Here is a 15782-nt window from a genome sequence, read left to right as displayed (position 1 = left end):
CTTTGTCTTTGTTGTGGAAGGAAGATTCTTCTGTCATTTCACTTGTTTTGAGTCCTTTCACAAAGTTAAGATCCCAAAAAATGGGTGCAAAACTGCAAACTGCAAACTATGCAAACTATTTTTCGGCAACATTTCAAATCTAGTCAAGTCAATTTCTTCAAATTTCACACATATTCCTTGCTTTGTTTACATTTATGATCAAACTGTAAAGAGAAGATATAGTACTGAAATGAAAGTCCATTGAGAAAGGCAACATTTTCATCTTTTCACTAATCTCATTCAACAGAACAAACAAACAAACAATTGCTATAGGGTAATAGCAGAGCTAGCTAGATACAATGCTATAGAGTAATTGCTTACTACAGAATGATATCTCTACACACATCTACATACTAGTAGTTACAATCAACACACAACAGAGAATGCATCAAAGGCCATGATGCTCATTCAGATCAAACATGTGTTGCTGCTGCTGCTGCTGCTGCTGCTGCTGAGGCTGCACCTGAGCAGTAGGCGCCATCTCCGTAGCGCAAACACCTGGAGTGCCTCCCTCAGTCGCAGCACACGTTTCAGTGGTGTTAAACTCAGGAACACCAAAAGACGAAATCGAAGGAGCAGCAGAGTTATGGAGATGCGGAAACGGCAAGTACACACTGTGAACAACAATCTTCAGGTTTCGGATCACATCAGGCACCTTGATCCGAACGTAATTGATCCGAATAGGCGTGACTCTACCACCAGCAGCCGTCACTAACAGAGACTCTCCTTGCTCAAGTGTAGGCAACTCAGTCCCAACCGCAATCTTCTCGAGTTCGCCAATCGGAAGCAACCGGTTCGGAACAATATGAAACCTCACACTACTAACATACGAATGCGAACCGGAGAAAATAGACTGATCATCAATAGCAAAAACAGTCATACTGTTGAGACTAACAAGCTCAGCATACTTAACCTTCATAGCTAAAGATAAGACACTAAATCCAGTGCTCCGAAGCCTTAACATCGCGTCGCGAAGCATCAATCGCATCAGATAGTAGGGAGCAGTGGAAGGATGATGATGATGAGGCTGATAAGGAAATGAGAGAGAATGCATTCTCTCTACATTGCAAGAGAAAGGAGAGAGAGGCGCGAGAAAGCCTTGGATGCCGTGAATTACTAAAAGGCCGTTGTTGAAGAGATCGGGACGAGTTATTTCGACGCCTCCGATGAAGGTTTTGGAGGCGTTTGTTCGGGTGTCGGTGGCGGAGGTGATTGTTATGCACCGTCCTGGATCCATCGTCTCGATTTTCGTGCCGAATGCGAGCTTCTTTAGGTATTCTTGCGAGAATAGACCTGTAACAATTTGTTCACCGATTAGTAAACATATACACACACTAAAACACACACGGTTAACGTACACACACTACACACACAGTTAACGTACACTGATTGAAACACACACAAAAACACATAATTAAACACACACAAACACACACTAAAATGCACACAGTTATACATACACGAGCAGAATCACACAATTAAACACGCACAAAAACACACAGTAAATACACACACTAAAACACAAAGTCACACACACACACACTATTACACACAAAAAATACTCACTGAAACACACACAAAAAACACCTACTTAAACACACGCTAAAATACACACAATTATACACACACGAGTACATCGCACAATCAAGCACGTACAAAAACACACACATTATATACACACACTTATACACAAACTGACGCAGTAAAACACACACACACAAACACGCAGTTAAACACAAAATCACGCACTAAAACACACACACGCACTAAAACACACACACGCACACAAACACACAATTAAACACACACACACGCGCATATAAACACATATGATTGAGAGAGAAAGAGAGAAAGAGAATGAGAGAGAGTGAGAGAAGAGACCTGGAACGATGTGTTCACGGAGGAGACGAGTGACGGAGCAAGAAGCGGCGGAGCAAGCGCGAATCGAAGCATCATCAGGAGCGAAGAGAGTAGAAGGACCGCTCCAAGTAGCGTACGAAGCATCGGAGAGAGACGGAACCGCCATAGCGAGTTCCTGAAAGCCGAGGTTCGTGAGGATCGGCTCAAGGAGGTTGGTGACGTCATCGTGGAAGTACGGAACAGGTGATTCTGGCGACGGAGAGACAGCGGAGGCGGAAAGAGATGCGACGGCGCGGCCGAAATAGAAGGAAGCGAGGAGGATGACGATGGAGACGATCGTCAGTTGGAGAGGCATTGTGAAGTTGAGTGAATAGAGCAGAGAGATGCGAGAGAGATTGAGAGAGAGATGCGAGAGAGATTGAGAGAGATGAGAGAGAGATTGAGAGAGATTTGGAGGGAAATGTGAGAATGAGGAGGGAGATGAAGGAAAGTGTATATATAGATGTTGGTGGGAATATCGAGGTGGTTAAAAGTTTGTTACAGGTTTTGGGTGTGATTGAGTGTAGTTTGGTGTATGAGAAGTATGGTAGTTAAGATATTAAAGCCGTTGGATTGTGATCTTTTATGATGGGGATAAGATTGGACGGTTGAGATTGAGTTGATGTAAAGTGCAGGGGGTTACTGTGGTGCAGCGTAACAGAGTGCTGTGTGTCGTTTTGTTCCTATATTCTCTCCGCTCTGTTGGAATTCGAAAATTGATGATTGGAGAATTATGTGCAGTAAACTTTAATTTATTTTATTTTAACATTATTATTATTATTAATTTATAGTATTCGCGTAAATTAATTTCATAAATTAATTTCCAGAAAATAAAGTAATGAGAAATAATTGATAATAACCCGGGTAAAATATATATTGATAGACAATATTCACAGGGCCATAATGTGAATATATAGAACGATTGAATGAAATCGAAAATGAAAATGCAAGTTAACGGGAATGAGAATGATATGAAATTCAAACAGTATAAAACAACACTATTTTAGCGTTATGGGCCGGACCTGTCGCATAACTATTTTGGACCGAAGGTCTCAGTTGAGCATTGAGGTGTAATGTTGGTTAAATGGGCTGAGGCCCAATAAGTGCTTGTGTTCGTTTACCTCTTGATCAATTTTTGATTTCATCACTGTCATTTTCACTGTCATTTTGCAGATAATTTCTCAGGCATTGTAATGTATTCGCTATCTGAAGTTGTTCTAAATTAATTACCGATTTTGGTAAAAGACGTTTGTGTCCGATTTCTGTAAAATTTAGACGTTTTTACTCCGTCATCACACTTCACTTAACATTCCGCATCTTGTATACATTGTTATGCACAATTGTGGAAGTGGATAACAATTGTTCTCATATAATACCAATTAAAAATTAAATATTATAATAAGTCAATAAGTGACTTATATGCTGTTGGCGAAACCGGCCCGTATTCTATCCAACTTCTACATGTTCAACATTTTCATTTCGAGAGTTAGCTGATCAAATTTTAAGTTAGGCCAGTCTGCTGTCATCATCTTGACCTACTAGTTTGTCTTGAGTCTTGATTACATTCTCTATGTTTATCGTTTGCCAATACCTGCGTCGGGAGCAACCTTGCTTGCAACAAGAATGGACTTAATACTAACGGTTTTTCTATTACGTGCTCGCGGGCACATGATAAGGGCGGAAGCGGTGGTTGTGCAAAGTCAAGAACCAAGATGTCATCTCGCTTGCCCTGGTTTTTCTCTTACTTGTAGGACATGTTTAAGTCTACTTTCGGTGAAAATATATTATGTCATTCAAAATATAAAAGATACGTTTTCGATATTTCAGTGACAAAAATGAACGACTTTGAAACATGTACAGATGAGTATATTAGTGAGGTTATTACTCCTTTTAATAATAACAAAATAATTTTTTTAATGTATAACAAAATTGATCAATTTGACAAGTGAAAAGGTTAGCACAACTAATTAGGGACGAGAGTGGGCACGTATTATCGGAAAATGCTAAATACCCCAAATATTTTTTCCAAAAATTTCCCCAAATGCTAACGCGTCAAACCTCTAACTTGTAAGTTTTCTAATAAAAATATGCACCACGGGTGTATACATATGCGTTCCCGAATCAAAAACTGCCACGTGTATGACACATTATTTGGTAAAAAAATTGGGTAATAAATTTGCGGTACGTAGCGCTACTTTTATTGGTGCAAAGTTTCAAATATATCATAGGTGTAATTCTAGGAAACAAACTATTCCATATATCTCCTCGTATAATTTTCAAATTCGATTTTCCATAAGCCATATAAATGAGTATCTGTTCTCATAAATTGGATGAGCGAGGATCGAACCCAGAATCTGGAACGACAGAGGATAAACTCTTAATCATTTGAGTTATCCAACTGTGCTCATATTCCATATTTGTTAGTATGCAGCAATTGCATGTCTTTTGAAAAAGGTTTACATATATGCATATTATCCTTTTTGAAGTTGCGTGTTATAAAAGGTATAGAAGACATGTATATCAGGAAAAATATCAATCTCTGTCTGGTTAAGAACAATAATTTTGTGTCTTCAAACATAACATCCTCAGTTTATGACCTAAATTGTTCCATGTTTGTCACACTATCCCCTGAGTCTGTCTCCGAGATTAAAATCTCACATGAAACTGATCCTAATCCTTCTGAGACTATAGCTTCGAATTTAACTTGTCAGGCTCAAAATTGTGAACCAATCATCAAAGTTCCCGAATCTCCTAGGCTTGAGTACTCTGTAGAGCAACCAGACTTGAGAGCTCCCCCGGAGAAGCTGAAAACAGTACACCAAGTGTAAGTTGATGAATTAAGTTGTATTTTTGCAAAGGTCCTGACAAGCGATTGTTGTAACCATCTGTTCGTGAAAAATTTCCGTGGATAGGTTTAACACGGGAAATTGATGTAAATATAGGGGTCACATTACTCTATCCGCTTAATTTTTAGGTTTTAGGGTTTATACTATCCGGACAGATGGTTTGGTGACAATCACTTGACATGGACCGACGCCCTTTATGTAGTGTCAAAATATGAAGTCTAGTTTTGTGATATTATTTTTTTCTGAATGCAGATTTGAGCTCCCTGATTCTCACCCGCTTTTAGAAGAGGTTATTGTCTTGCTTCATCTATTTGATAAACTTTTAGTATGCCTAATGCATCCAATTCATGATGTCTAACTCGCAATTTTTTAATCTACAGTTTCAGGAAAGGGTGCCTGATGATCCTTGTCCATACCTTCTTGCAGTATGGCCAACAGGTACCGAAAAGCACACATCTTAAATCTGAATAAATGCTTCTATAGGATCACTTAACTCAGTTTTACTCATTGCACAATGAAAAAGTATAGATTTAACTCTTCAGAAAACGCTATGTTGTGTGCAATAAGATATCGGTTTTTCTAGTGTGTGCCCGTGGGCACATGCTAAGCGCGAAATCTCATGAGTTTAACTTATTATGATTAGTGGAGTTTTTGTCTATGCAGGGGTCCACTATTATCAATAGATATGAACCAATCAACATAAAGTAAAATTATGAGATTCCGCGCTTAGCATCAAGCTAGAAAATTTGATAAGATATTAATGTTACGGTTGTTGAATATATGTTGGTCAGAATCGTTTCAACAGCAGAGCAGTGGTGGCGATTCAATGGAACCGGGAATGTGCAATGTGATTAACATCCACCCTTCCTGCAGAACCAATGTGGAAGAAACAGTAAAAGGAACAATCTTGGTAAGGGCAAGAGATACCGTAAAAAAATATGATTTTATTGAAATATGTATGCCTTCTGAAGGTGACACATTTGATGATGTATGAACAGATACCTCGCCAAACAGCAACAAGAGGACACTTCCCAGTTCATGGATCGTACTTTCAGATTAATGAGGTACCTTTCTCATACAATATTTTCCTCTGTTGTTAGTAGTAATTTGTCGTGCTGTTAGACTTAAAACAGATTATGCAGGTATTTGCTGATCATGAATCTAGCGAGCTCCCAATTAACGTTCCAAAAGCGTGGGTATGCAATCTGCCAAAGAGAAGTCTTCACTGTGGGACGACTGCAATTTCAATATATAGAGGTGAAGAAATAGACTATTGTTGGTCTGTCATGGACATTTAGTTTGGTTTATCCGACAATCTTTGATTTCTCAATTGTTATTTCATTAAGCAGGTACAGCACCAGAGGAGATTCAACATTGCTCTTCAAGAGGTATGTAGCAACTTCTCGTGTTTAATGACACTAGCTTATATGACAAAGGATAGAAGAATGATTTATACTTGTCTTAGAAACAATACTAGAGTCCAGAATTCTTAACTTCTAGAGTAGATAGCAACTCACAGAATCATATGTGATGTTGTTGTGAACTGCAATCTTCATAAAATTACCATTCCCACGAGAGTACTTAAAGATCACAAACCATGTATTATCATTACCAAGAATTTGTTCTCCAGTACTTAACAAACAGAGGAAACTAAATGCTAATAAAACCGAAACTGGATGCTATCCTCATCCTCATACCATCAAACTATTCGCTTACCTATTAGTATACCTGTATTTAAAATTCTTTACATTGGCGAGTTTATTAGGTAGACATGATACCAGATTGTTCTTATCTTCCATACTTCACTATGACAAATATTATCTACCAACTAGCGCAATCCATTTGCAATACAAACAATTACTATGATTAAATTAATCTGGTGCAGGATATATTTGTGTAAGAGGATTTGATAGGAGGCAGAGGGTAGTTAAGCGATTGAATGCAAGATTTCCTGTTTCACCTCGTGCTACCAGAAATGTAGAAGGCGCAGCACTCTAGAGAGTAGAGATAACATCTTCATGTTGAATTCACATAAACTCAGACAATGTAGCATGATCTTACAGACCACTATGTTACATACTTTTAAAGACAAGTGATGAGAATCATGGTCTATGAGATCGCTGAGGAACTTTTAGAGATTATATTAGGAAATTATCGTATGATTTGCTGATCCTTTCTGCATTTCTCCCTTTTCCCTGTTTTCATGTTAATTCTAAAATTATCAGTACATAATTGAAAAAATGCTGGTAGTTAAACTGTATTATCCCATTTTTATCCAACTGCTAAGTTATTGGGCCAAGGAACCTTCTGGCCAGAACTTCAAAAAGGCACTGGATCTTAAATATTATAGGTTGGACCAGTAGAGGGCACTTGACAGTTCAGAGTTGCATAGATTATTAAACCAAGTGGCTGATCAATTTTTATGTCAAGTGGCTCTTTTTATTCATTTTCATCCTTAAGCAAACATGTAAACTGTAAACTTTTTCCAGTTTTAATCAAACTCCTTGATGTTTCTTCTAATCTTCTTACACAAGAACTTGTGATCTTCACTTTATCAGGCCAACTTACCTAAGATCCTTGTACTTGTACATATGGTATATATGTATGCGCGTTGTATATTATAGCAGACTCAGATCCCTGACAGATAATTGTTATAACATACTTTCTGTGAACAATAAGCGTAATAACGGATAACTTTCTGCGAACAATAAGTGTGATAACTGATAAGACAAAGACCCTTAACTGTTGTCGTAATAATAAGCACGGTAAATATGTTGCGACAATCATTTGTCTGGGTCGGGACTATTTTAGTTCATGAGAGTGGTTGTGGTTATACTACATTTAAAGGCTATAATGTTAATGGAGAGTGTAGCATATATAGCAAGACTACTGTTTGTTATATATAGTACTGTAGGTAAACACTTTTAACAAGACCTGCTAGCTAGCTGCACCTTGAGTTGACATATCACTTTTTGTCCTTCAAATTCTTAATAACAAATCTAGTTTCAAGTTACAACATACACACATTCATGCTAGCTTAGTTTTTCACATATTTGTAGCAATCTTTTGACTATCAATCCCCATAATTCAAATTCCAAAAGTTCAAATACTGATGGATGAGAATGCAATGAGACAAAAGGGTACACAAAACTCAATAAATCTAGCTAAATGCCTGTGTAAATGACAAAATGTGACTTGTGGTTAAGAAGGTATGGGTATGCCTAGTCCAATTTCTGGTGCCAACTTTCATGACCCCTTTGAATATAGCCAAACTTTGAGTAGTACTACCTAAATTCTGTCTTGATCTATATTATATAAAGTTATATATGCATACACATCTTGATTCACATAAACAGATACTACATATATTTGCTCAGTACTACTTCATACATACCCCTGCAATGTATCATTCAATAATTATGACAATGTGACAGCCCACTGCAATATATATACACATATACAGACACAAATACTTATGTATACAGTATATCTATACATAAATGAGTTTGGTCGGTACAGATGATTGTTGCGACGTAATTTACCGCGCTTATCATTAGCCTTCTTACCACTTTTTCGCCAAAAATTTAGATTTTATACCTAACTAGTACTTTTGTTATATTCACAGAAGATATGTTGCAACATGTTTTACCACGTTTATTATCGGTCCTCTTGCCTGTTACCGTGCTTTGGCCGAAAATTTAAAATTTTTACCTAACGACTTTTGTTATATTTCACGGAAAATATGCTGCAAAATACTTTACCGTGCTTATTATCAATCCTCCAACTACACTTAGATCAAATACTCAAATTTTTAGTACCTAACCGCTTTTATCATCCGAAGAAACGGAAAATACAGTCGGCGAAAACATTAAGAATATTACACGGAAAGTATGTTGCAACAGTCGTATGTCAATGACTAAATCAGCGCGGTATATATATGTATGTGGGGTGGATTAGAGCTGTAATTTGAGCCGAGCGAGCCGAGTTTCGAGTCGGGCATAATTCGAGCCTAGATTAATCGAGTCGAGCCGGCTCGTTTAACTAACTGAGCCTAAATCTCTGACCGAACTCGACTCGTTTAATTTTACGCGTCGAGTCGAGCCGGCTCGTTTCTCGTTTAGCTAAACGAGCCGATTTTAACGCGTCGAGCGAGCCGACTCGTTTAATTTTACACTTAATCGAGCCTAAAACTCTACCCGAACTCGGCTCGTTTAATTTCACGAGTCGAGACAGCTCGGGTAATTAAACGAGCCGGAATTTCTGAACGAGCCGAGTCGAGCCCACTTAAACGAGTTCGAGCTGGGCGAGCTCGCGAGCCGCCCGACTCGAATTACAGCCCTAAGTGGGGTAGAATAAGCTAGGCAATAAAATGAAAGGAAGAAAACAAGAGAAGGGGAAGGAAAGGAAGGAATGGAGGTGAATGTAGAGACATGCTTGAAGACAGCTCCTTGACACACACAAAGACAGCTCAAGGTGAATTAAGGAAGTGAGCAGAGAAGATTCCAAATGGGCTGGGCACTAGTGAGTACTGTTTTTGCACGTAAAGGTGTGTTATATCCTTCTATCATGTGTGAGCTTAGTAAGACAATGTTAGTATCTTTTTGGGTATGTTACAACTTCCTATTCATTCTATATATACACACATACATAAAGCTAGTTAGCTACATACAAATGTTGATGATATTTACATATGAGAAGGGAAAACTATGAAATGTTGATACATTATAGATCCCGGTCCCCGTCAAGCGATTGTTGTAATCATATGTCTGATATAATTTTTTCGTGGATAGATTTAACACGTACATCGGGAGGCAAGTCGTCTATCCGCGCTTAATTCACCTTGACAGGGTTTTTATGTATTCGCGAAAAATTATAGCAGACAGATGTTTAGTAACAGAACCGGCTTCCATATATTAATATAGTCTAAAAATGTATTTTCTTGTGAGGAGAAGAATGTAATTTACAATAAAGCTGTGCACTGTTAAAACCGTACATATTAATATAAATGGCTATGCATGCTTTACATTTGTGGTTGCTCCAGAAACATTATTTGACCCTGGTAAAGTAATTTCTTCTCTGCCAGAATAAATATATGGTATTTTGGACCAGATCTGGGTACAGATTGAATTTCATTGTTTAATGTTTTGTTTTATATATGTTTACAAACATGAAGAACTGAATAATTCAAGTGATTTGTTTTATGTTATAAAGCTATAATTACAGTTTACAAAAAGTGAATGTTTTCCGAGTAAAACATTCTTAAGATTCGAGAAAGTACTCATTTTCAACATCCGAGTACTGCTGTGCTGAGTGAACCGATTTACACAACACTGTTGAGATCAATGTGCTGAATTAAATAACCATATTAATGGACTAATTACTTCGAATGGATCATGATCATACTTTCAGTTGAAAGCGCTGCAGAGAACTGAGCTTTCATGATAAATTTACTTAAATGTTGGAAGGTAAATTAGGGCTTACGTATGCTACATGCAAATGGAAGTTGGTTAACATGATGGTCATGATTTCCCTGCAACTTATAACACTACAAGAAAAACGGCTAAATGCAACCGTTTTCACTAGCTACATGATGTTTTGTAAATTTTTCTGTGGTGTGACCATGAGCACGTAATAAGAAGTTGTGTGGGAGAAGTAACTAAAATTTGGTGATTATGAGTGAAGTAACCCTAGATCATAGCTAGAACTCAAGCTAGAAACTCTAAATGTGCATGATTATGTACTTGATTATCTCCAAGAAAGTGAGTGTGTTTGTGAAGGAGGAAATTGAAGTGAAGCAAGGTAAAAGGGGGAGATTAGGAGGGGCAGTTTGGATTGAGAATAAGTGTGAAAGGGGCGAGACAGGGACAATAAGAGTAACACAATAAATGAATCTGCAATGTGTGTGTGTGTGAGAGAGAGAGAGAGAGAGAGAGAGAGAGAGAGGAGAGGGGCTTGCTTATGATAAGACTCTCATGATCGTCAAGTCGTTTTTCATTCTCTTCTCCCGAGGTTCCCGTAGCCCCCTCCCAGAATTCCACGCTTCAATTCCATTCTACCATCCCATCTCTCTCTCTCATTCCATTCCACCATCACATCTCTCTCTCTCTCTCTCTCTCTCTCTCTCTCTCTCTCTCTCTCCCTCTCCCTCTCTCCCTCTCCCTCTCCCTCTCCCGCTCTCCCTCCCTCCCTCTCTCTCTCTCTCTCTCTCTCTCTCTCTCCTTCCCCCCCTCTCCCTCTCCCTTGCCATCTGTTTTGTCTACCTACATTAGATATATAACTAAGAAATCCTCTTCGATTGCATTTAAATTAGTTTATACATATATCAAAAAACGTTGATTAGATGAGAACAATTTTAAAACGAAAAAAGAACAATCATTCCACATTTTTATCGGTTATTTCCCACCCTCTTTAATACTACCATTCCACATTTCAATAAGTCATTTCCCACCGGCCTTAATACTATCGTTCCACATTTTTATCGGTTATTTCCGACCTGCCTTAATAGTACCGTTCTGATTTCACTTGAACTTGAGTTATATTTGACAAAACTAGTCGATAACAAATCTTTTTTTAACTGATCACACATATAATCTTGAATTCTACTAACACAGTAGTTCTCTGAATCAACTTACAAATGGAACATAAACTTAACTATCTATAAACTAATCTAACATATTGCTTGCATATATATATGCAGCTCTCCACTATATCTATCCAGATAGAATTTTAGTCCCAGCATGTAATGTATATAATAATAATATTATATATTATAAACATTTTACAGTAAAGGATCAGGTATAGCTCCTGAAAAACAGTCAACCTTCTTTGCTAACTTTTGTTCCTTATTAAACCAACACCTCCTTCCCTCTTTTCATTTCTTCTTCATTCCAGTAGTCTCTCTCTCTCTCTCCCTCTCTCTCCCTCTCCCTCTGTCTCGATCTCTCTATCTCTCTCTCGCTCTCTCGCTCTCGTTCCACTCGTTCCACTCTCTCTCTCTCTCTCTCTCCCTCTCTCTCTCTCTCTCGTTTCAAGCAGACTAAGTAATATCAAAGATGTGGATGATGGGATACAATGAAGCTGCAGATTTTAACCTGCAAGACTCTTTCAATGGTCGTAAACTCCGGCCTCTGATTCCAAGGCCAAATCCAATCACTTCTACTAGTTCTCATCAAACTACTCGAAACGCAGCTGCTGGCTCTTCTTACTTGCATCGCACTCATGACCTCCTCGCTTTCAATCATCACATGGGTAATTAGTGTTCATTTTCACCTAATATTTACTATAATTTAGTTACAATTTTTCGTGTTTTTGATTAGCTTGCAAGTAAGAAGTGTATAAGCATATTATACATATTATGTCCTAATTATGAGCTTCGTTTGAGATATCTTATAATTAAGTAACTTATAAGAGGCTTATATTCGAAAATTTATATTTCATGATGTTGATGAGGTTCGTGTTCTTATACTTTCGTGTTTATTGTAGCTGCGATGAGCGAGCAGAATAAGAGAGATTTCAACACACAACAAGTCATCGTGAGCTCGAGATGGAATCCAACAGCTGAGCAGCTACAAATGCTGGAGGATTTGTACAGACGAGGAACGCGAACACCTTCGACAGAAGAAATACAAGAAATCACAGCACAGCTACGTCGATACGGGAAAATCGAAGGCAAGAATGTGTTCTACTGGTTCCAGAATCACAAGGCTCGAGAGCGACAAAAACGACGTCGTCAGCTTGAATCAACACAGCCGTTTGATCACTCTCCCATCATGGATGAAGCAGAAAAGAAAGAAGTATCAGGTAATACCAACTTAAAAATTAAAAAAAATGAAAAAATAAATATAATTGAAAGTGAGAAAGAGAAATATTAATGAGAAAGGGACAGGAGATTGTAAATGTTGAAATGTGCTTTTGTTTAGAGTTCAATTTGTCTATTGAGATTGTTGTCTAATACTGAAATTATTGATTGTTTTGATTTGTTCTAAAAATATGTAAAAGTAGCATTCTTTTTGTTTTACTTATTGTCCATTCTCAGGGCTAAATAGGACAGGTTTTGAAGCTGAACAAGGTCAGACCAAGAACTGGCCACCTCCTACAAACTGCAGTACACTTGCAGAGGTATTCTGCATATATATACATTTTACCTTTGTCTTTTTTTCTCCTATATGTACATACATTTCATGCATTATTATTATAAATCTTGAAATACTTTTAATTTATACATATTATTGTAAAATGCTGTGATCGGTGATAAATTTAGCTAAGAAGTACTCCCTCCGTCACATTTTACATGCATGTGTTATTTTCCGTACTTAATTTAAGGTCGTATATAGAAATGGTACTTTGATTTACTATTTTTTATAAATTTCTTTTTATAAAAAAAGGATTCAAAAATTAATACATGAAATGATATTTTTTAAGGCTCGGCAAAAGTCAAAAAGACATAAATGGGGGCCGAAAATTACTACTCGCTCCGTCCCAATTTATATGTCTTATTTGACTTTTTGCGGTCAAATTTACTCAACTTTGACCAAAAATTTCACATAGTATGTTATCGAAAATATTTATAAAAAATTATATGATTAGAAAGTATGTTTAATCTACTTTAACATGATTTTTCAATTTTTCAAAATAATGAAAAGATATTTTTCTAACGGTCGAAATTGAGTTAATTTGACCATCAAAAATCAAACAAGACTGATAAATTGAGACGGATGATTAATTAGGAGTACAAGAAATAAAGAAAGTGAGGTAGTAGGGGGTTATAATATGGTTATGATGATAATGCAACTACCAAGCTATATATAGAATCAGTAGCAGTAATTAATTTATAACAGTTAGGTTTGGTGATAAAAAGCAAGACATTCATGATTCAGCAAAAGCTTTATGTGTTTGTTGGGAAATGAAAAGGGTTTTAAAAGCTGCAATCCTTCCTTTCTGTTGGGACTGCTTGCAGTTAATTGTTTTGAAACAAAGTGCTTGCTAGGGTTTTTGGGTCTTGTGCTTATTCAACTTTTTGAATCTTGTCCCCTTTGCTCTCATTCAATTTCACTGTACAATCTGGCGTGCCCCTTGCTCATCCAAAAAAACCCCTAACCCTAATCACCACTAACTAATTATTAGTTCTAAAACTCGAAAATCAGTTCTACGATTGCGTCTTCAAATTTCGAGTAATCGACTGCTTTTCTGAATACTCGTTTTCGGTATCTGAGTATTCGTTCGAGTCAACCTGTTTTTAGACCACTTGTACGCATTCTAACATATGATTATTGTAGCATATATATATATATATATATACTTAATTGCGCATATATATATATATATACTTAATCAGTTTTACGATTGCGTCTTCAAAATTTGAGTAATCGGCTGCTTTCCTGAATACTCATTTTCGGTATTTGGGTATTCGTTCGAGTCAACCTATAATGTTTAGACCATTGTTACGTATTCTGACAGATGATTGTTGTAGCATATATACTTAATCGAGTTTTGTCACATACATGTATTTCACACATAGAGTTTTGTCTAGCTTAACTTAAATACTAGTTTATGTATATTCTAATCATGTATACTAATATGTGCATGCTATAAATGTGTTCAGAAAACTGTTCCAATAGAAAGAGCAGCAAAAACAGTAACAGCATCATCTGATCATGGATGGATACATTTCGATGAGGGAGAATTACACCACAGAAGGACCTTAGCTGAAAGGAATGCCACGTGGCAAATGATGCAGTTGTCTTGTTCATCTCCTATAAACTACACTAACAGTACTATTAGCCCTTCAACTGTTAGAGCCTTGGACCCAAAGCTCATCAAATTGCCTCATCAAGATCATCTCAACTTCTTTCTCGACCCCAATACGGCTACTAGGGATAACAATCTTCTGAACCACTTCTTCAGTTGTTCTAATGCTGATCGTAACGATGATAAACTTGATGACTTTGATAATGATGATGATGAAGATGATGAGAAATCGCAAACGCTCCAATTGTTCCCTCTTCGGAGCCAAGACATGGTTGGTGATGATAAGAATTTGGAGGCATCTATGGCCTCCATGACGAACTCAGCTCCTGGCAAATTTTTCGAGTTCCTTCCTCTCAAGAATTAGTAGTACTTGAAGCTATACATAAAGCATTTTGTGGTTTAATTTTCCTTCCAATGTTTAACCTAGCTACTTAGATAATTAGATTTCGTTTCTTCTATGAATTTTGACCAATGTACTCCTGTTTAGTAGAAACTACTAATTAATGTTTCAGTCTTTATGTATTTTTTCCTGAGGAAATTAAGGTTCTTCAAGAAATGCATAGATATGTGTAACACACATCTTAACGAGTTCGAGTCTAATTCGGGTCTAATTTAAGTACAACTCGGACCATCACTATAAAAATATAAGGCTAGATATAACTGAATAAATTCAACCGGTGTAAATTCGACCGAATTCGATCAAATTTATGGTCAACCTGAATGTTTGACTGGGCACGGCTAAATACAACCGCCAGTGGTCGAATTTAAATTCGGTTGAAATAGTGCGGTTGAATTTAGTAAATCTTCTGTCATTTTTAGCATCCACTAAACTACACAATGAATTAAGTAAATCAGATATTGCAGTCATACAAGTCATACTGTCATACATGCAAATCTAAAATTCCTTGTCTCTAGTGATCCTGAAATTACAATTACATTCACTTTGACCCTAAAAAACAAATGTAAAAAAGCTAAAAAAGAAATTTTAAAATAGTCTACAGATTCTCAGAGCCACTGATAATTCAGTGACTTTTAATAATAGCAGACAGACAATTACAGAACAGTTGGTTGTCCCAATGAAGAAGCCTGAAATAGAATTTTTAGGGTTTTTTAGACTTTGAAATACGTGATCTGAAAATGGGCGTTGAAGTGACTTGAAATTGGGTTACATATTTCTGTTGTCTGCGTTACATATATAAATTGAGACATATATATTTGTAGTTTTTTATATGTATTATTTCCCGTCCGTAC

General features: G+C 37.0%; 3 protein-coding genes across 3 annotated transcripts; 2 read left to right on the top strand and 1 right to left on the bottom strand.

Annotated features, from left to right (window-relative positions):
• Nucleotides 1-219: 219 nt before the first annotated feature.
• On the bottom strand, nucleotides 220-2274 carry LOC141670448 (uncharacterized). Its single transcript, XM_074476290.1, has 2 exons — nucleotides 1921-2274; nucleotides 220-1332 (listed from the first exon to the last, which is right to left on the bottom strand). The coding sequence occupies exons 1-2, from the start codon at nucleotides 2252-2254 to the stop codon at nucleotides 428-430; spliced, it is 1239 nt and encodes a 412-aa protein (XP_074332391.1). The 5' UTR covers nucleotides 2255-2274; the 3' UTR covers nucleotides 220-427.
• A 2178-nt stretch (nucleotides 2275-4452) lies between these two features.
• On the top strand, nucleotides 4453-7197 carry LOC141675118 (protein ROS1A-like). The gene is made up of 8 exons (XM_074481836.1): nucleotides 4453-4762; nucleotides 5037-5073; nucleotides 5165-5222; nucleotides 5576-5694; nucleotides 5783-5848; nucleotides 5927-6041; nucleotides 6134-6172; nucleotides 6670-7197. The coding sequence occupies exons 1-8, from the start codon at nucleotides 4548-4550 to the stop codon at nucleotides 6780-6782; spliced, it is 762 nt and encodes a 253-aa protein (XP_074337937.1). The 5' UTR covers nucleotides 4453-4547; the 3' UTR covers nucleotides 6783-7197.
• A 4379-nt stretch (nucleotides 7198-11576) lies between these two features.
• LOC141672316 (WUSCHEL-related homeobox 1-like) lies at nucleotides 11577-15042 on the top strand. The gene is made up of 4 exons (XM_074478887.1): nucleotides 11577-12032; nucleotides 12267-12584; nucleotides 12820-12902; nucleotides 14386-15042. Exons 1-4 carry the CDS (start codon nucleotides 11837-11839, stop codon nucleotides 14893-14895), a joined length of 1107 nt encoding a protein of 368 aa, XP_074334988.1. The 5' UTR covers nucleotides 11577-11836; the 3' UTR covers nucleotides 14896-15042.
• Nucleotides 15043-15782: the final 740 nt, after the last annotated feature.

Source organism: Apium graveolens, chromosome 7 (genome assembly GCF_009905375.1).
Source record: "Apium graveolens cultivar Ventura chromosome 7, ASM990537v1, whole genome shotgun sequence".
NCBI lineage: Eukaryota > Viridiplantae > Streptophyta > Magnoliopsida > Apiales > Apiaceae > Apium > Apium graveolens.
This window is presented reverse-complemented; position numbering and strand designations above follow the sequence as displayed.